At 39.9% G+C, this 27,787-nt stretch overlaps 1 protein-coding gene across 3 annotated transcripts in view; it reads left to right on the top strand.

Moving 5' to 3' along the window:
* Positions 1-27,787, top strand: part of kat6b (K(lysine) acetyltransferase 6B) — a 212,326-nt gene that overhangs the window by 75,821 nt on the left and 108,718 nt on the right. For all 3 annotated transcript variants that reach the window (XM_043678896.1, XM_043678898.1, XM_043678897.1), the window contains exons 3-5: positions 6,034-6,142; positions 23,256-23,371; positions 26,523-26,604. In XM_043678896.1, the coding sequence (XP_043534831.1) occupies positions 6,034-6,142; positions 23,256-23,371; positions 26,523-26,604 (307 nt within the window). The remainder of the gene's footprint in view (positions 1-6,033; positions 6,143-23,255; positions 23,372-26,522; positions 26,605-27,787) is intronic.

Here is a 27,787-nt window from a genome sequence, read left to right as displayed (position 1 = left end):
GATGAAAGAAAGCTAGTCGTGACGTTTACAGAGGTATTTAAAATAATGACAGGTTTCAATAGAATGAATACAAAGAGAGTGTGTCATCTTGTAGGCAAAGGCATATCCAAAGGCCATCAAATAAGATATAAGATTTATATAAGGGGATTCAGAAAAACATGTTTATCCGGCATATGGTGAGTTCACAGAACTTGCTCACATGAGGCATAATTGAAGTGAATAGTTTAGGTGCATTTAAGGGGAAGCTAGACAAACATGAGAGAAAAGGGCTCAGATTATTGTGATAAGGAAAGATGGTGGCTGATGGTTGTGATTTAGGTGAGGAAAGTTGAAAGAGAGCTTAAACAGAATGCAAAATACTGACATGGACTAATTAGAACATAGAACATAGAAGAATACAGTGCAGTACAGGCCCTTTGGCCCTCGATGTTGCGCCGATCCAAGCCCACCTAACCTATACTAACCACTATCCTCCATATACCTATCCAATGCCCGCTTAAATGCCCATAAAGAGGGAGAGTCCACCACTGCTACTGGCAGGGCATTCCATGAACTTACGACTCGCTGAGTGAAGAACCTACCCCTAACTTCAGTCCTATATCTACCCCCCCTTAATTTAAAGCTATGCCCCCTTGTAATACCCGACTCCATACGCGGGAAAAGGTTCACACTGTCAACCCTATCTAACCCCCTAATCATCTTGTACACCTCAATCAAGTCACCCCTAAACCTTCTTTTCTCTAATGAAAACAGCCCCAAGTGTCTCAGTCTTTCCTCATACGATCTTCCTTCCATACCAGGCAACATCCTGGTAAACCTCCTCTGCACCCGTTCCAGTGCCTCCACATCCTTCCTATAGTATGGCAACCAAAACTGCACACAATATTCCAGATGCGGCCGCACCAGAGTCTTATACAACTGCATCATGACCTCAGGTTATTAGGTTGAATGCTGTTTTCTGTTTTCAACATCCTGTGTTTTTGTTAATTGGGAATAGGTTAAGTGCAACACTGGCTGGGTCAGCATTTATGCTGATGGGATAGAACATACCCAAAAATGGTGTTGGTGTTGTTTTAGATGATGTAGATCAAGTATGATTCTATTAGTAGTATTATGATTATTGTCAGGCTTGATTAGTCTGTGAAACAATTCTTTCAATTTTGGCACTTTAGCCACCTAATATTGGTAAAGAGGACTTTGCCATTGTCTTTTCCACTGTCTTAGTCAATGCCAAGTGGCCCATAAGGTTTATTTTCTTTCTTGACGCTTCTTAGCGGTTGATACTACTGAATGGCCATCTCAGAAAGCAGCCAAGAATTAGCCACATTGCTGTTGCTCTAGGCTCAGATGTAGGCCAGACAAGGTAAGGTCAGCAGTTTTTCCTAAAGAATATTAGCAAACCAGATTTTTTTTTTAAGACAATAAAGAATGGCTTTATAGTTAACATTAGATTTTCATTTCTTACTGAATTTAAATTCCACTACCCACCATGGGGGTTTCAAATCATGAGTTTGAACTTTGGAACATTACCTGAGTCTTGAATTACAAGTCCAGTGACAGTGCCACTATGCCACTATCTCTTTGTTAGAGACAAAAAAAACTGCAGATGCTAGAATCCGAAATATACAGGCAGGAGGTTGGAAGAACACAGCAAGCCAGGCAGCAACTGGAGGTGGAGAAGTCGGTTTTTCTGGTGTAATCCTTCTTCAATCCTAAAACGTCGACTTCTCCACCTCCTGATGCTGCCTGGCTTCCTATGTTCTTCCAGTCTCCTGCCTGCCCACCACTTCCTCTGGCAGTTCATTCTATACACGCACTACCCTCTGCGTGAAAAGGTTGCCCCTTAGGTCCCTTTTAAATCTTTCAGCTCTCGCTTAAACGTATGCCTTCTAGTTTTGGACTCCTATACCCTGGGGAAAAGACTTTGTCTCTTTATCCTATCCATACCCCTTATGATTTTATAAACTTCTATAAGGTCAACTCTCAGTCTCTGATGCTCCAGGGAAAATAGCCCCAGTCTATTCAGCTTCTCCCTACAGCTCAAACACTCAGCGCTGGCAATGTTTTTGTAAATCTTTTCCAAACTATCATTTCTGCAAGCTTTTTGAGTCACTCAGGCTTCACACTACTTGCAAATGTTTTAAGAACTACAAGTGAGACTATACATGTTTCAGACTTCCCATGAACTAGTTGACATGATGAAGCTTCACACCCCACACTAAGAAGTAAAGAAGTGGCATGTTAATGAAGGAACCAAGTCAGTGACAAAGTTAACAATATCCTTCCTATGGGAGGGAGACCAGAATTGCATGCAGTATTACAATAGTGGCCTAACCAATATCCTGTACAACTGCAACATGACTTCCCAACTCCTATACTCAATGCACTGATCAATACTAGCAAGCATAACAAACACTTCCTTCACTATCCTATCTAACTGTGACCACACTTTTTAAGGAACTATGAACCTGCACTACAAGGTCTCTTTGTTCAGCAACACTCCTTAGGACCTTACCATTAAGTATATACGTCTTGCCCAGATTTGCCTTTCCAAAATGTAGCACCTCACATTTATCTAAATTAAACTCCATCTATCACTCCTCAGCCCGTTGGCCCATCTGATCAAGATCCCATTGTACTCTGAGGTAACTTTGTTCATTGTCCACTACACTTATAATTTTGGTGTCATCTGCAAACTCACTAACCATACCTCCAATATCACATCCAAATCATTTATATAATGATAAAAAGCCGTGGACCCAACACCAATACTGATACTGAGATGAGAACAAAGTTAGCCTTCTATTGTCATGCTCTCTCTGGCAGAATCTTGCAGGTCCATTTGGAAAGAGGGCGGGAGGATGAATTAATTAAGCAGGTGGCACAAATTCAGTTTCCTGACTTTGGATTAAAGTTGAGTGATTAAGTCATCTGAAGCTTTCAAGTGGTTCACTTTTGCTGACCTTGATGGTCAGAAATCTCTTTTGCATTGAATAGCTGGCTATGAAAACTCTTTCACACCCAGCACACTGGAATTGTGTTCATGTGTCCAATCTTGTTAGGCAAAAGTAGAAAACACTATTCACAAACCTGACTATCTGAGGCACATAACTAGTGGGGTAGACTTGTTCCTCCAAGCTCTAGTGAGGGCTAACTTTGTCATTGACTTGGTTTCTTCATGACCATGCCACTTCTTTACCTAAACATTTAAAGTAGGGAGTGAAGCTTCACCAGGTCACCTAGTTCATCGAAGTCTCAGTCATATATAGTTTCACTTGCAGTTCTTAAAACATTAGCATTGTAAGGTGTGAAGCCTGACTGACTCAAAAAGCTTGCCCAAATAAGGCAGTCATACAGCTAATGCCATTAAACTTGACTTGGGCTAACAAGGTGTGCTTAATTTAAAAGGGACTCAACCCAAAAGGTTAGGTGGAGAAAAATGCAGTTTAAAGGGCGTGGTTGGCAGGGACACTGGAAGGAAGCTGGGATGGAGAGGGGAGAATCACTGTATTAGAAGGAAGGGAGATGGAGAAGAGTGGGAATATTTAGGATGGAGAGCACATTGGCATAGAGTTCTGGAGAGGGAGAAAGACATGGTTTGAATAAGGTACAGTGTAAAACTAAGGCTGGGTATGGAGATCTGGAGAAATTTGGGATTGGGGAAGAGCAGGAATATCAAGGGGATAGTGAAAGGGCAATAGTCACGAAGAAGATTGAAGAAAGATAAAGGGAACATCCGAGGAAAGAAGGGAAATGATAGATAAATGAAACAAACGAAAAATTTACAATCACAGTCTCTGTCCTAATTCATCTTGCAAAAGAAGGTCACACAGAGAATGCATAGTACAAATGGGAGGGGATCAAGATTGCAGGGCAGGCTTAATGATATTACCACATGATTATTAATCCAGAGACCCAGGTAATACTCTGGGGACCGGGGTTCAAATCTTGCCAGCGTAGATGGTGGTATTTGAATTCAGTGAAAATCTGGAATTGGGAGTCAAATGAAACCATTGTCGATTGTCAGGAAAAAAAAAATCTGGTTCACAAATATCCTTTAAGGAAGGAATCTGCCATCCTTACCTGGTCTGGCCTACATGTGAGTCTCGACCGATAGCAATGTGGTTAACTCTCAACTGTCCTCTGGGCAATTAGGGATTGGCAATAAATACTGGCCTAGCCAGCGACACCCTCATCCCATGAATGAATAAAACAAAATCTTTGCACATGTTGCTGCTTCGTGTAAACACACCAAACTGAATGCATCAAAACAGATACTGATAAATACAATCAGATAAGAACTCGGTTAAGGCCATAACTCTGAAGAATAATGGTGAAAAAGCTCGATCAACTCCCATCACCAACATGCTATCCTTTTGCTGTTTTTTTCCGTCCCATATACATGAATACGTTTCAATAAGAGGCAACCAGGCAACTGACCATAATGATGATAATGGTGGGAAGGATTATTCCACATGCGGCTATGCAGGAGCATTCTAGGTTTACGTATCTAAAAGGAAAAGTTATGGGGATAAAACCGTTGTGCTACAGGCTGTAGGCACCCAGGTGGTAAGCATGCATTAGAGAGGATAATGAAGGCCACCAAGAGTCAAGATTGAGCTTATAATCACAGGCTTGGAAAGCAGTACAAAGATTAAGCTACAAAGTTCTGGCATATAGTAGAAGGAAAATGAAGGAGGTTGGACATGGAGGATGTACCACATTATATAGAGAATTTGGGAAGACTTTTACCCACACAAACTGCAAGATTAAGTCCGAAAGGGTGGTTTGCTTGTGTCAAGGTCTCAAATGTAAACCAAACATTTCAGTCATGATATTTCTTCATAGAATAATAGTATTTTACCAGATGTTAGCATTGCTGAAATTGATGAGAAGAGAAAGAAGGACGATCTGGCACCAACAGTATCAGAAACTGAGGCTCAGCAGGCTTCAGTGGGTAACAAACCCAAAATACATTGAGGAGGGGAACCAGGGTCTTCAACACTATTTAGCAGTGTACCAAAGGCATTGCAGCTGCCTGCACATGAATGAAAGGCTGTGCTGAAGATATCTTTGCATGACTAAGGATGCTGTCACCAACACCTGACATCTCCCTGCAAGCAACCTGGCAACTTGGGAAGCAGTATCATCCCTGTGGCCATCATGTTGACTTAGGCCCATATTCCCTGAAGTTAGAAGAATGAGAGATGATCATACTAAAACCTATAAATTTCTGAGGAATCTTCGCAGAATGGTTACTTGGGTTCCTGTGAGTGGGGAGCCTAGAATCTCTGTTTCTTGTCTCAACAAGGGCTGTAAATTTAGGACTGAGATTAAGAGAATTTTTTTCACTCATACGACTGAAGCCTTGGAATTCTCAAACATAGAAAACTAGATATGTGGTCATTGGGTATATTGAAATTGAAGATTGTTACAACTTTAAATGCTGAGTGAATCAAAGACGTTAAGATAATGGGGAAGGTGTTGCTGAGGTAGAAGATCTATTCTGATGTTTTATGGCTTCCCACCCCATTCCTACTATGTTTTACATTGTTATCTTTCAAAGTGGAATAATCAATTGTGCTTATCAAACTAAATTTCTTCACTGCTATCCTTGTATAGATATTCATGTATACTATGTTTGCAGGTGGAAACACTGATATTTTAGTTCAAGAAATTGAGCACACTGTTAAATCATGTAGAAGATAATTTAAAACGTAGCCTAAATTGATTAAATTATTTTGTAGTCTGCTTGAACAATGCATTACAGAATATTGAGCACTGTGCATTACTGAGTACAGTAAGATTTTAAAAAAACAAATTATTTTTCAGTGTACCAAAATTAATTAGTTAAATCAGTTACTTATGAGATACACTTTTAAATGTATGTCATATAATGGTTGAATGTTTATATTTCGTGATTTATAATAAAAACTCTTTGAATACACATTTTTTTTAACTTTGCTACATTAGATTGGTAGTGACATTTGTACACTTAAAAAAAATTAAATGAAGAAAACTTCTTATTTCTAGCCCCGTGCAAATCCCTTTCCAATCTGCAGTTTCTGCTTGGGGACAAAGGAATATAACCGTGAAAAAAACCCAGAAGATCTCATCTCCTGCGCAGACTGTGGTAGCAGTGGTGAGTTGCATCATTTATACATCAGTAATGGTACAAATAAAACAGGACTTTTATGTTCAGGAATTTCATTTTCCAGCAGCATTCATTGTAAGATTATTTTCCACATTAACATGTAGCATTTTTAGTACTGTTCAGATAGGCAACCTGTTGCAATACTCAGCAGACATTTGCTTCATTTCAGGCTTCGAAGCCTTCCTTAACACAGTTCTTTTCACTCTGGTTTTGCGTGGTGGTGTGGAAGAAATCATGAAAATTAAGAACTAGTTTAGAGGAAGAGAAAAAGCTGAAATTTGACTCCCCTACCCATCCTTACTCACATACACTGCCAGCTTTGTACGAGAATATTACAGAATTTACTTATGCGTCTTAAATATGTTAATGTTAATTTCTTGTTCCTACCACTAGTTATATTGTATCTGTAAGTCTGTAAAAGAGCCTGCTGAGCTGGAAGGTTTATTTTCAGAAGTTTTGTCACCATCCTAGGTAACATCATCAGTGAGTCTCCGGTGAAGCGCTGGTGGTATGTCTCGCCTCTCTGTTTATAGGTCTTGGTTTCTTAAGGTGGGTGATGCCATGCCTTTAAGAATTCTCATGTGTGTCTTTGTTTCACCTGACCTAGGATGTGTCTGTTGTTCCAGTCAAAGTGGTGTCATTCTTTGTCTGTATGTATAGAAACTTGTGATAGTGGGTTGTGTCTTTTGGTGGCCAAAACACCTAATTGAAGATTCATGCCACTCCATTCACTCCACCCAAGAATTCCTGAACACCATCAAAGACACCAAGGTAGAAGCGGACGGAATAATGGTCTCCTTTGACATTACAGCCCTTTGATCTGGTTAACATTGATCTGGCTAAAGAAACACTAGCATCACTATGAGGAAAACCAGGACCGCAAACACCAGACAAAACCAACTTCATCAGCAAAGACAACATCCTCAAGCAAATGCACCTGTGCCTCACCACCACTTCACATTCAATAACAATAAGTCAACGGAACACCTATGGTATTCACCAATATCAGAACTCCTAGTGGAAGCAGTAATGCAGAGACTTGAACAAGCTGCCCTCCCATCTATCCAACCCAAACTTTGGGTCCGCTACGTAAATGACATCTTTGTTGTCATAAAACTGAACAAATTAGACGAAACATACAACACCATCAACAATATCCTGATAGGCATAAAATTCACCAGAGGAGGAGAACGACAACAGACTCCCATTCCTAGACATGACAGTTGAACGTACAGTTAGTAGAGAGTTTCAAACCAGCGACTACAGAGAAACAACTCCCACACAGACCAAATACTTAACTTCAGAAGCAATCATCCCAACAAACACAAATGGAGCTGCATCGAGACGCTACTTGAAGGAGCTACATCACACTGCAGCACCCAAGAACTACAAAAAGCAGAAGGAAAATATCTATACAATGTTTTCAAGAAAAGCAGGAATCCACTAAACACAATCTGCTGATTCCTCAGAAACAAACAAGCAGACACAATGCAACCAACATGTAGAGCCACACTACCTTACAGCAAAGACTTATCAGAAATGACTTCGGCATCATGGTAGCCCACAAACCTACAAACATATTAACAGCGATGAATGAACCTAAACGATCCATTAGGCACCACCAGCAAAATTAACGCCATTTACAAAATACCATCCAAGAATTGTAAAAAACCACTAGCAGGACAAACTATCAGGAAACTTGCCACCGGGATACATGAACACCAATTGGCTACCAAAAGACACGACCCACTATCACTAGTTTTTATATACACAGACAAAGTAGGACACCACTTTGACTGGGACAACACACATCCTAGGACAGCTGAAACAAAGACACGCAAGAGAATTCTGAGAGGCATGGCATTCTAACCAGAACTCCATCAATAAACCTATTGATTTAGATCCTATCTACCCTTGGAAAAAAAAACTGGAAATGACATAATCCACCTTAAGAAACCAAGACCTATAAATAGAGAGGCAGAACGTACCACCAATGTTTCACTGGAGACTCTCACTGATGATGTTACAGACTAGGGTGACAAAATGTCTGAAAACAAACCATCAAACTCAGTGAGCAAACTTACAGACTTATCATCAACCTGAGCTACAAATCTTATCAAAAATCACTACTATTGTATCTATGTTAGTGTCAGTTTTCCATGTCTGTAATTATTAAATATTAACAATTCACATCTGCGTCAATGTGTAAAAGCTGCGGTCTTGGGAACTATATTTAAAATAATTGAACAATTGTCTTAGATACAACAACTATTTGCAGCTTTTCATTCAGAAATCCTTATAGAGAACATCAGGGAGCCTGAGCAGGTTATATGTGGGAAGTTAGGGGCAATGATAGAAGGTGCTGTCAGATAAATACAACATTCAAATAGAATATTTAGAAAGAAAGGAAGGGTTTAAGTAAAGATGTATTAGTGAGGAAACGTTTTTGAGAAATAAAGGCTGGCGATGGTGAAGATATTGATGAGAATATGACCATGTTCAGCAATGAGAGACTTGAGCTGATTTTAACGGAGTTGGCAGTTAGCAGTCCTGGAATGTGATACCTTGGGCAGATTTTTAAGGTGAGAGGAAAGAGATTATAAAAAGACATGAGGGGCAAATGTTTTACACACAGGATGATTTGTGTGTGGAATGAACTTTCTGAGGAAGTATCGATGTGGGCATAATTACAATGTTTAAAAGACACATGAATATGAAAGGTTTAGAGGGATGTGGACCAAGAGTAGGCAGGTGGAACTTGTTTAGTTTGGGGTTATGTCTCTGTGACTCTGAGATGTGGAAAATAAGAAATATTCCAGAGATTTTCAGGTTATGTGCCTCATTGCCTAGGAAGGAGGAAGAAACTGACTTATCACAATGTAAAATTTTCTCAAGATGAAAAATAAAAACAAATGTGAGCATGCAGAATAATTGGTGAAGGGAGCACTTGGGACAAAGTGCCTAGAAATAAATTTGTGGTTGCATGTTCAGATAGAAACTCCTATCATTTCATGGTAAGAAATGTTCTTAATATCTTGAGTCATTTGATATGTGAGTATCTGTTTCAAACACATCTAAGCAATTGAGTGAGATCCCCTGACTAATACACCTAGCCTACACATCGCAGAGCACTATGGGCAATTTAGCATGGCCAATTCACATGCACATCTATGGACTGTGGAAGGAAACTGGAGCACCTGGAGCAAACCCACATAGACACTGAGAGAATGTGCAAACTCCAGACAGACAGTTGCCCGAAGCTGGAATTGAACCCAGGTCACTGCCGCTGTGAGGCAGCAATGCTAACCACTGAGCCACCGTGCCAACGAATTATGGTCCTCTCTGCTAGATTTTCCATTCTGTTTTTTTTTTAATGGTCTCTAATGAGAAGGGTCAGCCATGTGACAAGCCAATTTGCAAGTATTCACTATGGGAAGAATTAAAATTATTGAATCATTCAAGAGTGGCTCAAATAATGTTGCAAGCTGTGAGAGCCAGAAATACTTCGTTATGAAGCATATGTTCATTGAGATAGGAAAGTTATTTGAAGGTATATGAAATATGCATATATAACCTAGATAAATTACTGCATAATAACTGAGGATCGAAGATGAGAACCAGAAGATAAAGTGAATGATGGATGAAAGAGAAAAAGATCAGTAAATTAGGACTGTCTGGAACACATTTTTTGCTTTTTTTCTACAGCACTAAACTTTTCTCTTTAGACCTCTTGTTTCCAAATATTCATTAACCCTCAGCAGGAATATCACCTGTTATCTCAATCCCATAGACTAAAACTCTTTCCCTGACATTTTCTGTCACCAAATTTTACCCCAGTTTAATGCTTTATAGTTCCTCTAATTATCATTACTTGTTACCTGTTTCATCATATGAAATGTTTTGGGACTTATTACTAGATTCATATCCAATCTAAAATGAAGGGATTATAGGCTCCAGTCCTCTGAAAGAGTCCCACAGGTTTCATCAGTCTTGGTCTAATATTTAATGAGCGTGATTTGACAACACAACCATCTATTCATTAACATTCATTGACTATCTAAAGCTGTATAGAACTATAGAGAACAAGCAAAGATTGTTACCGAAGTTTAATCCTGATAGTTGATGGCAAAATTAAACAAACTGGTAATTTGGTTGTCATTATAACTGTGGGAAGAAATGTGGTTCAAAACCCCAACCTTCATAAATTTATTGTAGTAAATTTCCATGCAGCCATTTTGGCATACTCTGAATTGTCGTCAAGATTTTGCATTTGAGAGAATTGTTTTCCATTTGTTGAGTCACATTTTGTAATTGGAATATGTAAATGACATTACTAGAGGTTTAAATTTGGCAGATGAATTGGATGTGTATTGAAATATATTGTAATGTAGTACTCTTTTTCCATAACAAATTTGGTTGAACAGGCCTCTGCTCTTTGGAGTGTTTTACATGTCTTTCAGGAAAGTAGAGGTGAGGTGAAAGGGGAAAAGCTGCTGAGTTTCTGACAAATAGGTTTTTTTCCTATTTGCCTCACCAAATTATCTTAAGGTAAATCAATTATGATAAGGTATGAAATCTGTAGTGAAATTGCAAAAATCAAAATGAAGCTGAAAACCTGTGTCATGTATTTTTACAGTTCATTTGAGATGTTGGAGAGGGTTAGTTTTATTTTTCATAGAAAGTAAGAGAGTAAATAAAATACAGTATAAAAAAGCAATTGTAAAACAATCTGAAAAATTGTTTTTATGTTAGTCATTTCACAAACATAGCAACTAAAATTAAAAATTAAGCCAAAAATGAAATAATTACACGTGACAACAGTGATAAAACTTAATTTTCATGTGCAAAACCAGTAAGATTTGTTTGCCTGTTTCATATGGGAAATTCTGGTTGTGTACAGAACAACCTTGATTATCTGAACGAGACGGGCAGGGAGTATTTTGTTCCCTTAACTGATTGTTCCGATAACTGATCTGATCATAAACAAAAGAAGCCATACTGAACATAATTGCGTAAAAAAGCATGTTTACAGAGTTTTTATTTCATTCAATCAATAAAATATGTACAAACACTGCATATTACTTAAGCATTCATGATATTTTACAAATAAAAACACTTTTTGGCTCGGGTTTGACTGAAGTCTGTGAAATTTTCCGCTGACCTTTTTCCTCTGTTTTATCCCGGTCCTCGACAGCAGCCGGCATCTTTCTGTTCGGTGTTGTCCTGCCATCCAGACTAACCAAGTGTTGTCTCTCCCTCCTCATTAACTGTCGAGCCCTTAGAGAGAGAGAGAGAGAGAGAGAGAGATGCAAAATACAGGTGGAACACGAGAGAGGGAAGATTTTTTTCGCTGACTTCATTTTCCGTCTTCTCATCAATTTATTTTTAGGGGGTAATGTTTTCCTCCTGTTTATTTTCATGTGTGCGATCTCACTACGATTTGCTCTCCCCCATCAAAAACAAGTTGCATTAAATTTTCTTATCAGCTGAAAGATATTGAAAGCATTTTGTTTGGAAAAAGAGTTGTCATGGGATAATGGGGAAAAAGCAACGGAAACGAAAAGTGCAAGTGCACTTTTTGTCTTAACTCTCCAATGTGTGAGTCAATGTTGAGAGGGAATCTTGCTGTTCGAGCTCAAAGCTTGGACTTGCACATACGTTATTCTTGTGTGTTCACAACCATAAACCTTTGTCCTCGGGGAGAATAAGTATCGGAGAGTCTTTTTATAAAAAGTATAAGACTTAACTCTGACGTCACATGTTGAGTATATATTTGAAGTTAATTATTTATTAAAACATACCTGCATCTAATTTGCTGTTCAAATTTACAAAATGATGCATTAAATGCATTCAATTGAAATGCAAGTAGGCAATGAGATGCAATTGAGATCTTGATAATCTGAAATTTGGATAATTGACGTTCAGATAACCGAGGTTGTTCTGTAGGCAGAGAAACGTTGCAAGGTGGGATACTTTCTCAGAGATGGATTTTTTGAGACAGTGGGTCATGAGAGTGGCTATTCCACACTTCCTGTTGGCACAACGAAGACTGACATTGATAGTGTCTTGCAGAAACTGCTCTCTTTGCTATTGTTAGAAATTCATAAATGTGTTGCTGCAGATATTAATTTCATAGATGTTTCACTCTTATTTCTGGTCAATGTTTTATGGAGCTGATTCCTCTACAGTATAACTTTTTTCCATGTGTATGAATTTAAGAACATGTGAGACTGGTAGTTGATCAGAATTAGGAAATATGAAAGGAGAATATTCTTGTTGGAAATGAATATTAAAGGGTCCACTTTTTCATAATATTAAAACAAATAGAAACAAGCATAAAAAAAATTTACATTTCATATTTTCCTGTGATTTCATCAAAGAACTTCAGTTAGACTGGAACATAAATTGGCTGTCACATCAGTTGTTTATAGTCCAAAACACTGATAACAAATGATGATTGCTTTGTTTGACTTTTTTTCATTTATTGCTCATAACCAAATGGTCAGCCTTGACTCACAATATATTTTTGCAAAGTTGTAACTGCATGAACTGGAGTTGAGAATTAATTATATAACATAGATCTCCAAAAGTTATGAGAGAAGATGGGAGATTTTTGTAGGCAAATCATTATATGACTTTCATGGATCGACTTGTATTTAAATTAATGCTGATACTCGTTCTGCCTCATTAGGATCAAATTATCTTTAATTAGCTGCACAGATGTATTGGGTGATGCTGTAGTTGCAGCAAGCATACTGAAATACAGAGGTGCATTGATAAGACATGGTAATCCATTATACCTGACTAACAGAACTTGTGCATTTTTTTCCAATAATAGCTTTTCTCAGTAAAGGAGAGATTTAATGAAGTTTAATAGTTATGGTTCAGCTGTTACAAAGTATTCATAAAATTCTTCACAAGAAAGGAAGTGGAGGTGGTTTATGCAGAACTGTGTGATCATTTTGTTACTTTTAATATACAATGCATTGTATCTGTACACAGTACAATACTGTGTTTCATGGACTGGAAATCTTGTTAATGTTTTTAGCTGTTACAATATTAAAACATGAAAACATGAAATAAGAATATTTTAGTTTGACATTTGGAACTACAATAAAATCCTATTCCTAATTGTCATAAATATTGATTAAAATATGGCCAAAAAATAACATTCTCATATATAACTCCAATTTTCTGTTTTTCATTGTCATAAAATGCTTCCTGACATCAAGTAAAAACATATAGCATGACAATGCATGTATTAATGATAGTTAGCTCTGCTCACTGAAAATGTGAGTAGTGTATCAATTGTTTCTTCATCCCCCATTTCAAAAATCAGCAACAGTTTTCTAAATTACTTGTAATTATGTCTTTTTGGAATTTCAGTACTAGGTCTGTTATATCTTTGTTATTATGATCCCTCACAAGACTGCAAATTATGATACAGTCTGGTTAGGGACCTGAAACATTGTTTTGTTTGATGTAGAGGAACTTGAGATCCAGGTAACGACTAAGAGAACAGAGTCACAAGGTTCCTTGGTAAACATAACGTAAATGTGAGTCATTAAACTGTGGTGGAAAATCCCACAGCATATGTCAAATTGTTGATGAGGGCAAGACCGATCCCACAGATTGTCAGCCATCCACGCCCTCCCATAGGACTTAATGAACTATGTCACCAAATCTCTCTATAGTTTGGTCTCCTTTGCAAAGTATTCCAATTCTTGAATTCCAAAAGTTTAGTCCTGGAACTCCCTCTGCAGCTACTCCGTTGTGGACTGCTCGATGGCTGCCTATGCCCTAGTATCTCATCTCCAATTCAGACTGCTTTCCACTGGGTTCCTGAGACTACAGCTAAGTTCCAGCTCTTTTGCAGACATCTAACTTCACTAGGTTTCCAATGTCCTACGTTTCTCTGTGCTCCAGTATTTCTGAGTTGCACCAAATAAGTACTCCTTATGGGCTTATTTCATCTCCACTGTTGGTGACCAAATGCCTCCTGCAATTACAATGATGCCCCAAGCTCTTCAGAGGCAACTGCTACAATTTGGCTTTATGGAGACCGGTTCTCTCTCCAACACAAAGCCAGCAACCTTTTGACCACAAACTCATATCCAGACTTTTTCTGAGCCCTGACTACCTTAGGACTGCCATCCCAGCACCTCTGCTACCTGCTGCTACTTACCACTTTTAAACCACCATGCAGTTGTCGTTTACCTTTTTCCTGCCATTCTGTGTCCACTGATCAGGTTTTCACACCACCATCACTAAACTCTCTGCAACAGCCACCAAAGAACCTGGAGCACTGGACTGAGCATCTGCAGCCTATCCCATTTTGTTCATGCCTTGGGACTACCAGGACATGCCAGGAATTGAAGTTTTTGACCAATGCTTATGCCTCACCCATGAGATGCAGATAAGTCTGTATTTCTCAACAAAGTCAATTGTGAACTTAAATGTGCTTGATTTTCTTTGCAGAACTTATCAACTTTTATTTTGACAGTGTATTCTACATAAAGCATTTGATTTTAATTTGTTTCATTTTTTGTTGGTGCAACAGAAAATTAAGTACTCAACTGAATGGTATATTTTTTCATACATCTGAAACTTAAGGTTTGATTTATAGGAAACCTTTGCAACACTTAATTTCTCATTTAATGCTACGTAGATATTTTCTAATCATCCTGTTCAGAGCTGTCATTGCAACTTCTAGAGCAGGTGGGTCTCAAACCCAGACCTCTTGGCTCAGAAATAGGGTCACCACTGCACCATAAGAGAATGGATGGCTATATCTGAGAAGAAGTGTATTTTAAGGAGGATTTTCAGCAAAGAGGTGGAATGATTGAGAAAGAGGGGTTTAGGGAAGAAATTCCACAATGTAGGGCAGGACTGACTGATGGTATTGCCAGAAATTGTGGTACAGAAGGAAGGAAGCACAAAGTCAAAATCACAGTCAGTTGAATCATAAAGAATGTAACATTTTTAAATGTGATATTTTGTTTTGTGCAAACCTGGACACAAGTGAGAAATCAAGCCTGAAACAGACATATTTATTGATGTGGATCAACCTGTTCAGAGATGTACCTTTGGAGCAAGTGGCACTTGATACTGGGTATCCTGCCTCCGAGGTAGTGATATCCCCACTATGCCATAAGAGCCTCCCAGGCTTTCTATATTTTATAATCAACCAGTTCAGAGTTGTTGTTAGACATCTCTGGCGTAGGTGGAATTTGAACCACCAGCACTAAATCACCATGTTCCAATTGATTCATTTACATACAAAACCAGTTAAGGGACTACTTGGGCCTTCAGCTACTTACACACAGCAGTCCCACTTGTTTCCCTATTATATCTATTCATTTAATCAAATAATTAATTAACTCTAATCATTAAGCTTTTAACTGCTTTGTGCATTAACAGATTCCCCTCTTTAAATAAGAAAAGACATATACAAACAATCTACAATCTTTGAACAAAACTAATTAAAACTGAACAAAATCATTATTTTTCATTTTATACCTGCTTAAAATACAACCGATCAAGAATTGAATTCTTTTTTGATGTTTTGATAATATACAACTTTACATTAATCCTCTTTCTTTAAATACAATAAATTGTAATTAATTAGTGACCCAAACAAAAATTGATTTTAAAATGTTCTTATGACTCCTTCGTCACACCATCAGGTGTCATTGTTTAAACATCTCCACTGAGTGAAAGCATCTTTCATTTCTGAAAATTTCTGACAATTGCTGAATTGTTTCAAGGCAAATGTTGTCTTTCTAATTTTTTTTCAGCTAGAACATTCAATTCTTAATCATTTGACACCAGTCAAGTGTACGTTGTCCCAAAAAGTTATTCACTACACTCCATGGGCAAACTTTTGTCAGGCTATCCATTGTATTGGATTTCCTTTAGAATTTTGGATAAATACATGCCCGTATTTATCGCCTCTACTTCCACCAATATTTCAGAAGCTTTTAACTAAGAGTGATTTCCCAGGCCATTAGATGATATTTATTATCCTTTTCCAGTAAATGTCTGATAAATGCCTGCTAGACTCAAATAGATCCTGAACATCAGCATATGAATCACCACTGAAAAGGACGAACTTCATATTGTTATACCTTACTGTGTTAGCAGGTAGAAAACGAGGCCAGCAATTCCCAGAGTTGACACAGAAGTTAGATTTTATAAAAGTATGCAACATTTCACAATTTACCTGCCTGTTGGACCCAAGTTGATAGGAAGCACAGACCAGTACTTAGCAAGAATTACTGTTTATTGCAAATGAATAGTTTCAAGCTCCAGGTAAACAATTATGAATCATTGATCTATAACCCTACTAATAAAAACTCTAATCCCTTTATAAAATACTTCCTAGACACACACACACAAATATTGGTGTTAAGGGTAAGAAAAAGGAAGGCAGTACATAGAACATAGAAAAATACAGCGCAGTACAGGCCCTTTGGCCCTCGATGTTGCGCCGATCCAAGCCCACCTAACCTACACTAGCCCACTATCCTCCATATGCCTATCCAATGCCCGCTTAAATGCCCATAAAGAGGGAGAGTCCACCACTGCTACTGGCAGGGCATTCCATGAACTCACGACTCGCTGAGTAAAGAATCTACCCCTAACATCTGTCCTATACCTACCACCCCTTAATTTAAAGCTATGCCCCCTTGTAATAGCTGACTCCATACATGGAAAAAGGTTCTCATGGTCAACCCTATCTAAACCCCTAATCATCTTGTACACCTCTATCAAGTCACCCCAAACCTTCTTTTCTCCAATGAAAACTTCCCCAAGTGCCTCAGCCTTTCCTCATACGATCTTCCTACCATACCAGGCAACATCCTGGTAAACCTCCTCTGCACCCGTTCCAGTGCCTCCACATCCTTCCTATAGTATGGTGACCAAAACTGCACACAATAAATGGAATTTGCTGAGATCATCTGTTTGGCTTGTCAGGACCTGCTGTTGGTCATCTGACCAGCAAGAGAGTTTGCTCCTGCTGCCTAGTCATTCCAATTTAAATTTAATGATTTGGGATCCAGAAAGACCTAGCCATTTGGATACAAAATTGGCTTGTTGATTGGGGACAGAGGGTGGTGGTAGAGGGTTGCTTTTTTTTTGCACTAGAGGCCTGTGTCAGGACAAACCCAGCATAGATAGCTGCATAGTAATATATACTTACATGGTACTTAGCCAGGGAGCTCTCAACATTGATGTCCGGCCCAAGTAAGACTTAAGGCATTAGGTGGAACATAGAGAAGAAAGCCTCCTGCTAATTACCATGACTGTTCCCACATCCCTTCCACCCAGCGTATCCTCCATGTTGAACACTATAGACAAAGAAATTACTGAGAGTGACAAGAGCACAAAACTGTACTCTGGATGAGTGACTTCAATGTCCTTCACAAAGAATGACATGGCTGCATAATTACTGGCAGCTGGTCAAGATCTAAAGGACAGTATTGTAGCTATTGAGGAGCTGATGGCAAAGGAACCAGTGATCCTCACCAATATTTATGCTTCGGATGCATCTGTCAATGACCTCATCAGTAAGAGTGACCACTGTGCATTCCTGCATGCCAAACAGCACCTGACAGACAGAGCTAAGCGATTCCACAACAGACTGATCAGATCTCAGCTCTGCAGTCCAGCCACATCTAGTCATGAATGATGATGGACAATTAAACAACTAAAAGGAGTCGGGGCCTTAATAAATGCTCCCTTCTTCAATGATGGAGGCAACCAACTCATCAGTGCAAAAATCAAGGCTGTAGAACTTACATTGATCTTCAGCCATAGGTGCTGAGTGTTTCCCTCCTCTGAGGTCACCAGCATCACAGATGCAAGTCTTCAACCGATTTCACTTAATGTGCAATCAAGAAAAGTTTAAAATCATTGAGTCCTGACAGTATTCTGGCAATAATACTGAAGATGGTCTCTGGAACTAGTTGAGCCCCTAGCCAGGCTGTTCAAATCCAGCTACAATATTGCAGTCTGTGCAATAGTGTGGAAAATTGTCCAGGCATGTTCTGTTCAGAAAAAGTATGACACATCCAACTTGACCAATTACTGCCCCATCAATCTACTTTCAAATATCAATAAAGCGATAAAAGTGTCATTTCACAATGCTGTCAAACAACACTTGCTCACTGATATTCAGTTTGAGTTTGGTACAGCCACTGAACTCCAGACGTCATTACAGCCTTGATCCAAATATTGACAACAAATTGAATTCTGGAGGAGGGGAGAGTGTGAATGTCTTGACATCAAGGTTGCAATTAACCAGGTGTGGTATCAGAAGCCCGAGCAAAAATGGAGTTAATGCAAAATGAGGAAAGCTCTCTGGTATTTGCAGTCATACCTGGCACAAAGGAAGATCATTGCGGTCTTTGGAGGATAGTTATCTCAGTTCTGGGACATCGTGGCAGGGGAGTATCCTCGGTCTAACCATCCTCGGCTGCTTCATCAATAACCTTTCCTCCAACATAAGTTCAAAACTGGAAATGGTGGCTGACAATTGCACAATATTCATCAATATTTGTGACTCCTCAGATACTGAAGCAGTCTCTGTCTAAATGCAGCAAGACTGGACAATATCCAGGTTCAAGCTGACAAGTGGCAGAAACATTTGTGCCAGTCAGTGACTATCTCCAACAAGAGAGATCCTAACCACCTAGCCTTGACATAAAATGGTATTGCTATCGTTGAAACTCCACTGTCAACATTCTAGGGTTGCCATTAACCAGAAACTGAACTGGATTATCTTTATAAATACCATGGCTAGAAGTGCAGGCCAGAGGCTGAGAATCCTGGAGTGAATAACCCATTACAAAGCACAATTCAGGGCTCTGCTGGATAAGTGCAGCTCCAACAACACTCGAGATGCGTGGCATTATCCAGTATAAAGCCGCTCACTTAGTTGGAATAAGGAAGCCTCGCGGAGTGGAGAGATAAATGGGAGGGGGTGGGGCTGGGGAGAAGGTGGTTGAAAGTGCAATGGGTGGATGGAGGACTGGGTAAAGGTGATAGGTCACAGGACGGTGGATCGGAAAGGTGGGAAGGAGGATTGACAGGTGGAGCAGGTCATGACGATGGTGCTGAGCTGGAAGTTTGGAACTGGGTAAGGTGGGGGAAGGGGAAAAGAGACTGGTGAAGTCCACATTGATGCCCTGGGGTGAAGGGTTCCGAGGTGAAAGATAAGATGTTCTTCTTCCAGGTGTCGGGTGGTGAGGGAATGGCGATGGAGGAGGCCCTGGACCTGCATATCCTCGGCAAAGTGGGAGGGGGAGTTGAAATGTTCAGCCATGGGGTGGTGGGGTTGATTGGTGCGACTGTCCCGGAGATGTTCCCTGAAGCACTCTGCAAGAAGGTGTCCAGTCTTCCCAGTGTAAAGGAGACTCACAGACAGAGCTAAGCGATTCCACAGCAGACTGATCAGATCTCTCAGCTCTGCAGTCCAGCCAGAGCAACGAATGCAATAAATGATATATGTGGAAGTACAGGTGAAACTTTGATGGATATGGAAGGCACCTTTGGGGCCTTGGATGGAGGTGAGGGGGGAAGGTGTGGGCGCAGGTTTTGTAATTCCTGCAGTGGCAGGGGAAGGTGCCAGGAGTGGAGGGTGATAAAGGGCTCCTGCCCGAAACGTCGATTTTCCTGCTCCTCGGATGCTGCCTGACCTGCTGTGCTTTTCCAGCAATGACTGCCACAGAGCTCTGACCTAACCATCACAGTTATAGTCCAGCTCTCACGTAAGGACAACAATTTTTGAGCTGCAAATGGGATCGCAGAGGGAAAATATTTAGGAAGCAATATCCAAGGGTTACATTAAATTTCAGGTCCAATTTCAAAACTTGGACTGCATTTTCTGGTCTTCCATCTCTTTATCTGATTTTGCCAAACCATCAATCTTACCCCCAACTCTCATCTTCCACATTGTTTGTATTTACTAGCAGCTTTCATTATTCTCTCTGTAGTGGTAGCATCTTCCATTTACAGGCCTCTTCTGGCAAATATGGTACTTTAGTCTTAACTTCTATGTTGTCTGTCAGGCAAATACCTTGTCCTGCTTCTTTACATCAATTAATCTGTATGGAGTCAACTCTAACATGGTCTTCATAATTTTCCTATATATATATACATGAAGTATGGTGTCTCATTAGTTTCTATGACTTGCAAATATGTAATTATTGGCTATTAAACTCTAGCAATGCTCACTAATAGTTTGGTTCCCATGCTGTGAAATTACAGTTTTTCCATCTGTACCTTCTCGAATTTTCTATCCTTGTCTTTAACTTTTTACGATGGTCTTATACGATGCTGTGAGACTCGTAAAAGTTTCTTTGAAATCTCAGCTTTATTGAAGGCTCTTCTCCTTACATGCAGGGCACTCAAGTGCACAGAAAAAGTGGAGTTAATTACAGTCCCTTCCCAAGCCGGGTGGTGCTTACTTATTATTGAAGCAATTTTTGGATTTCTTCCCAAAACCAATCAATGTGCACTGTGGTCCCCTACTATCTGCAGTGAAATGTTCGCAATGACTGCCCATGGCAGGGCAGATTTTAATGTGCAAGTTGGTTGTTCGATTCGGAGTTTGTAAAGCATCGCATGTATTACTGCTTGATTTCTTTCTGACACGCCATTACTATAAGTCCCCTCTCCTGCTGTGTTTATTGCCATAGCACTTTATTTTCCCACTTATCTCTAAATTCATCATTAGCAATTTTTGTCTGTTTTCACCTATTCCCCAATTGTCTATTAGGAATTTAGCTTATTTCAATCCAATTCCTACCCATTTCACTAATACCTTGACTACTATTGCTCCTTACTCTTTATATATTATTGCAGACTGCTTAAATCTAGTTGCCATGACTACGAATTTCAAAATGAAAGTGTTTTTCTGCTTATTCCCATACTTGCAAGTCCATTGCTGCAACTTTGTTAAAGTCTCTTGCCATGGGCTGTGATACCTTCTGTATTTTTTTTAAATATCACACTTATCATTGATCCCTTTTATAGGGGTACTCAACATCCATTACTCCTGTGTCCTTGGAAAAAGTTTGAAAGAGTGTGAATATTGATAAGCAAACATCTGTTTTGGTTTTATGTTAGTTAGCCTTTTTCTTTTGAACTCCTATCATCTGATGGCATTAACACTTGTTGAATATTTTAATTAGAGAAGTTGGATCTCATTAAATACATTAATATCCAGATTGTGTAAAGAATAAATCCACTGATTTCCCAATAACAATTACCTTGTAATAATTTATATCCAGTTTGAGGTTTTTCCTCAGGCAGCCTGCTCAACAATAAAAATATATCATTTGATATTGGGTGTTGGTAAAATGGTTTAGCCCAGTTATGTTATACGGAGTCATCACCTCTTTAGTGATTCCAGCATGTTTCCCTCCAATACCTGAAATTTGTAGAACTCTCAAAGTTGTTAACACTACTTCCAGTCCTTGTCCTTTCAAGAATTTAGGTAACTTCTTAATCAATCCGCTGCACACATTGTATGTCCCAACGCCGTGCAGCTGAATTAACTCCGGACCTAAAATATTCACAACTAGGCTGCGGCTTCTTGTAACTGTACACTTTCTGTCTGATCAATATCATTGTTTTCTCCTTCCAAGCCTTCTGTGTGGCAGACAATTTGAAAACCTTGCTGAGGGTCAATTTAGCACAATTGGCTGGACAAAGCAATGTGACGCCAATAGTAAGGGTTCAATCCCTACACCGGCTGAGGTTACCATGAAAGACTCTCACTCTCAACCTTGCCCCTTGAGGTATGGTGACCCTCCAATTAAATCACCACCAGTTGTCTCTCTCTAATGAGAGAGCAGCTGTATGGTCTGGTAAGACTGTGGCGACTTGACTGCCATTTAGGACAATTCAATGCATAATGATATTTTGTATCCCATCTGAAACATCTGTTAACCATGTTTCTGCAATTCCTGAGATTCGTACTTCTGTTAAAGTTACCCAGTTGCTGTTGCCTATAATTGCAGGATGCACCTCTACCTGCTCTCATTTTAATTATGATTTTCATTTCGTATTGATGCTGTCAGCCTGTATTTGGGCTGTCTTTCATTTCTGCTACCATTGGCTTTTTGTTATTTACGTTATTGCCGAATGCCCCATTTGAGCTACGAAAGCCACTGTGAATGAATGTTATTTAAGGCACTTTTTTAAAGGCTTCTGACACCTGCTCCAAAAGTGTGTTTCTTTCTGAAACTAGTGATGTCATTTTGGACATCTTGGCATAGTCCAACAGTTTAAAGGTAAGCACATAATTGGGAATCTTTAAATAAAATTTTTACAATCTTGAATATAGACTATCAAATCCCATTATATATTCTTCTACAGAATATCCACCCTCTTTTCCAAACTTATCAAAGCTTAAGCATGCCTCTTGTACATTTAGGTTATCTTTCTTTTAAATTTGACCATAAAATGTAATAGATTTTCCAAACTTTCCTCAGTGTCCAGTTGTTGAGCTTCTAGGTCTGTCTCCATCTCTCTCATGCACAACTCATTCCATCTTTCTTTCAGTCTAAATTTTTTTTAATTCTAAAAATAGTTCTTTATCCTTCAATCTTTATGAAGGGATGACTTTTTTACTTTCATTCCTGTTCTTTTATTTCGTCGACTCGTCTTTACCAAATGTCTGAATTCTCACCTAATTCCAGTGGACCATAATTGCAACTCATTTGTTCACCAATGGCCCTTCAGTATTTTTCCTATATGGCTGTTCATAGGTAAGGTTGGTCATTAGGTACTGGAATGTTAACAGGATTGTAAGTAAACAAGAGTCCTGTTCTTGGCATTATCCCATGTGTAAAAGTTCATATAAAGTAAATCTTCTCTGATTTTCTTTTTTTACAGGCCACTTATGTTATTGCTGCTGTAGCTGAGACAGCAGAGATGAGGCATTGAATTTGGGAATATTTTAGATAATTTAATACTATACCCTTCGGTGCATTTGCAGAATGAACTATCATGAAAAGTTCATTATGATGACACTGACTACAGAAATCTCAGCATTAAAATGAGCAGTTGAAATTGTTTTTCTTTTTTGAAGGGCATCCATCATGTTTAAAGTTCTCTCCAGAGTTAACTGCCCATGTGAAAACCTTAAGATGGCAGTGTATTGAGTGCAAGACCTGCAGTGCTTGTCGAGATCAAGGAAAAAATGCTGTAAGTATTTGTTCACTAACTCCTACCCTCTCACCCCATCCCATTCTCTTACTTCTCACGTCCCCGCTTCCCCTCCTTTACTGTCCCCCTCCTCACTCTCCCTTCCCCTTCTCTCTCTTTCCCTTTTCTCTCTCTTCCTTTGTTCTTTCCCTTTTTCTATTTCCGATCCTTTCCTCCTTTACTTTGCTGCTTCCCTTCCCATGCTTTGTTTCTCTTCCTTCAATTGTTCTTTGCACCCTCAATTTGCTCACCATTGATTTTAATCTCTGAAGAATGCTCAGTTTCCGCTTTATTTATGAATCTATTATCAGTAGTGCAAAATTAGTACTTGCTTTCTGTAAGGTACCTTTGTACATTAGAAGCAATGAAACTTGTTGCCAAGTGACCAAACCATTTTTGGAGACTCTCTAGTTTGTATGAATTTTGAAATGGAAATATTTTGAAGCGTGAGGGACCTTGTTGATAGTGAGAACACCATGGACCAGGTTAATAGATTTGAACAGATTGATAGTAAGAAAGTGGATGTGCTGGAAATTCTGGGAAGCATCAAGATAGATAAGTCCCCAGGGCCAGACCAGATATATCCAAGATTACTACGGGAAGTGAGGAATGAGATTGCTGCGCCTCTAGTGATAATCTTTGCATCCTCACTCTCCTCAGGGGTAGTACCAGATAATTGCAGGGAGATGAATGTTGTTCCTCAGTTCAAGAAAGGGAAAAGGAATTCCCTGGGAATTGTAGAGCAAGTCAGTCTTACATCTGTGGTAAGCAAGGTATGGAAAGGATCCTGAGAGATAGGATTTATGACTACTTGGAAAAACATATTTTGATTAAAGATAGCATGGCTTTGTGAGGAGCAGGTCATGCCTCACAAGCCTTATTGAGTTCTTTAAGGATGTAGCGAGACATGCTGACGATGGCCAAGCAGTGGATGTGGTGTATATGGGTTTCAGAAAGGCATTTGATAAGGATCCCCAAGGTAGGCTCATCCAGGAAGTTAGGCAGTATGGGATGCAGGGAAATTTGGCTGTCTGGATACAGAATTGGCTGGCCGATAGAAGACAGCGATGGAAAGTATTCTGTCTGGAGGTCACCGACCAGTGGAGTCCTGCAGAGATCTGTTCTTGGGCCTCTGCTTGTTGTAATTTGTATAAATGATTTGGATAAAGAAATGACGTGGTTAGTACGTTTGCCAATGACACAAAGGTCGGTAGTATTGTAGATAGTGTCAAGAGCTGTTGCAGGCTACAACAAGACATTGACAGGATGCAGGACCTGGTTGAGAAGTGGCAGATGGAATTCAATCTGGATAAGTGCGAAGTGACTCATTTTGGAAGGTCGAATTTTAATACTGAATACAGGGTTAAAGGCAGGATTCTTGGCAGTGTGGAGGAACAGTGGGATCTTGGGGTCCACATACGTAGATTCCTCAAAGTTGCCGCCCAAGTTGAGAGGGTTGTAAAGAAGGCATATGGTGTTTTGGCTTTCATTAACAGGGTGATTGAGTTTAAGAGCCAGAAGGGTTTGCTGCAGCTCTATAAAACCTTGGTTAGATCACACTTGGAAGATTGTGTCCAGTTCTGGTTGCGTCATTATAGGAAGGATGTGGATGGTTTGACAGGGCGTAGAGGAGACTTAGCAGGATGCTGCCTGGATTGGAGGGCTTATCTTATGAAGAGAGGTTGCGTGAGCTAGGACTTTTCAAACTGGAGAGAAGAAGATAGAGAGGTGACTTGATAGAGGTATACAAGGTAATGAGAAGCATAGATGGAGTAAATAGCGAGACACCTTTCCCTAAGACAGGAATGGCTCTCTCAAGAAGTCATAATTTTAAGGTGACTGGAGGAAGGTATAGGAGTGATGTCAGAGGTAGTTTCTTTATACTGAGAGTAGTGGATGCATGGAATGCACTGCCAGCGGTGGTAGTAGAGTTAGGGATGTTTAAGCAGCTACTGGACAAGCACATGGGCGGCAGTAAATTGAGGGGCGTGTAGTTTAGGTTAATGTACTGTTCTATGTCGTATGATTTTAATTTGTTTATGTGACATCAAGGTTGATGAGGCATGCACCAGTTGCTCTTGAAAAGGTATTTGTGAGCTGTCTTCTTGAATCACTGTGGCCAGTGTTGGTTCGGTACATGCAGAGTATTTCAAAGTTGTGAGGTCCAAGATATTGACCTGGTAATGATGAAGGAACAGTGATATAATTCCAAGTCAGGATTGAGCATGACTTGAAATTTGCAGATGCTGATGTTGTCACATACGTGTACCTCTTGTTCTACTAAGCTCTAGAGATCAGGGAATTGGAAGATGCTGTGAAGCACTTTGCCGAACTGCTGCAATGCGTCTCAAAAAGAAGGCGTACATTTCAATCACAATGCACTGAAGGTCGAGGGAGTGTGTGTTGAGCATGATGCACAGGATGCCAACTAAGTAAGGTGCTTTTGCCAGCACAAGATAGTTTTGTTGCTGTGCGGGGGGGGGGGGGTAACCCAGATCCAACCTTTCAACTTCGCATCACCCTCATGAACTGTCTGTCTTCCTTCCCACCGATCCACTCTACCCTCCTCTCCGTTCTATCACTATTACTCCCACTTCCGTCTACCTATCATACTGTCAACTACCTTCCCCCACCCCCACCCCTCGCCTTGGCTCACAAGCCTCATTCCTGATGAAGGGTTTATGCCCGAGACATCGATTCTCTTGCTCCTCGGATGCTGCCTGACCTGCTGTGTTTTTCCAGCACCACACTCTCTACTCTGATATTCAGCATCTGCAGTCCTCTCTTTCTCCCAGAATGTCTTCCTAGGTCCACCATCGGTTGCTGTGCCTTTTTACTTTGCACCTTTGAAGTATTCTTTAAAAGAAATAATTATTGTATTGAAGCAATTATTGTTATTGGAATAATTATACCAATGCTAAAAGGAGTCATGAAGTCAGTTTTTTGGCTTGCAGGCTTGGAAAAGGAACACCAATTTGTCCACCTGAGAACAGGATCCCATAATAAATATTATCATTAATGTATATTAAACCAGAAACAGGTTCATAATACTGTAGTTACTTAGTAATTTTAACATTTGCTTACAGTTTAGTACAATTTAAACACACAAGTGACTATGTATTGAAATACTCTGCAATTTTTCTTTCTCTAGGATAACATGCTTTTTTGTGATTCCTGTGATCGAGGATTTCACATGGAATGCTGTGACCCACCACTCTCCAAAATGCCAAAAGGTATCACTGAGGCTGATGTACTGGAGACTTATTTGTTATTTTCAAAATGTACTTGTCTATAATTACAAATAGAGAGATACTAGCTTTGGGTTTGTGTACGAGAGGACGAATGATATGAAGATATAAGTTTACACACCTGAAGAGATTAATCCTGCACCCAGGCTGAACTGGAGCAGTTCATTGACTTCACCCACAATTTCCACCCCATCCTTAAATTCACTTGGCCTATCTTGGATACCTCGCATTCTTTTCTTGACCTCTTAGTTTCCATCTATAGCGACAGTCCACAGATGGGCACTTACTATAAACCCACAGACTCCCATAACTACCCGGACTACATCTCCCCCCACCCAGTATCCTACAAGAACTCCATCTCATTTTCCCAATACCTCCACCTCCATCACATTTACTCGGACAAGGAGACATTCCACTCCCAAGCATCCCAGATGTCTAACTAATTTGAACAACGTGCTTTTCCCCATTCTGTCATCCAGATAGCCCTCCACTGCACCTCCTCCATTCCCTGCTGCACTGCGCTGAACTCCCCCAAATGCAATAAATACAGGGTCCCCCTTGTCCTGACATACCACCCCACCAGTCTTCGCATCCAACATATCATCCTTAAACACTTGCACTAACTCCAATTAGACCCCACCACCAAGAACATCTTCCCCTCCCCATCCCTCTCTGCCTTCCACAGGACCATTCTCTTCACTAATCCTTGGTTCCCGCCACTCTCCCCACCAACCTCCACAAACCTCCTGGTAGCTTCCCCTGCAACTGTAAAAGATGCAAAACCTGCCAGCACACCACCTTCATCACCTCTATCCAGGGCCCTAAACAGTTCTTTCAGGTGAGACAGAGGTTCACCTGCTTCTCCTCCAAACTAGTTTAATGTATCTGGTGCTTTCGATGTGGTCTTCTGTATATCTGTGAGACCAAATATAAACTTAGGGCATGTTTTGCCAAGCATCTCAGCTGGGCCCACAGGGGTGACCTCGCAGTCACTGCCCATTTTCATTTCCCATTCGATTCCCTTTCCGACATGACTATCTTAGGCCTCATCCATTGCCACAGCGAATCAGACCACGTATTGGAGGAACAAAACCACATCTTCCGCCTAGGCAGCCTACAGCCCGAAGGACTCAACATTAAGTTCTCCAATTTCAAATAACCTCTCTTC

The sequence above is a fragment of the Chiloscyllium plagiosum genome, chromosome 38 (assembly GCF_004010195.1).
Source record: "Chiloscyllium plagiosum isolate BGI_BamShark_2017 chromosome 38, ASM401019v2, whole genome shotgun sequence".
NCBI classification, from domain to species: domain Eukaryota; kingdom Metazoa; phylum Chordata; class Chondrichthyes; order Orectolobiformes; family Hemiscylliidae; genus Chiloscyllium; species Chiloscyllium plagiosum.
This window is presented reverse-complemented; position numbering and strand designations above follow the sequence as displayed.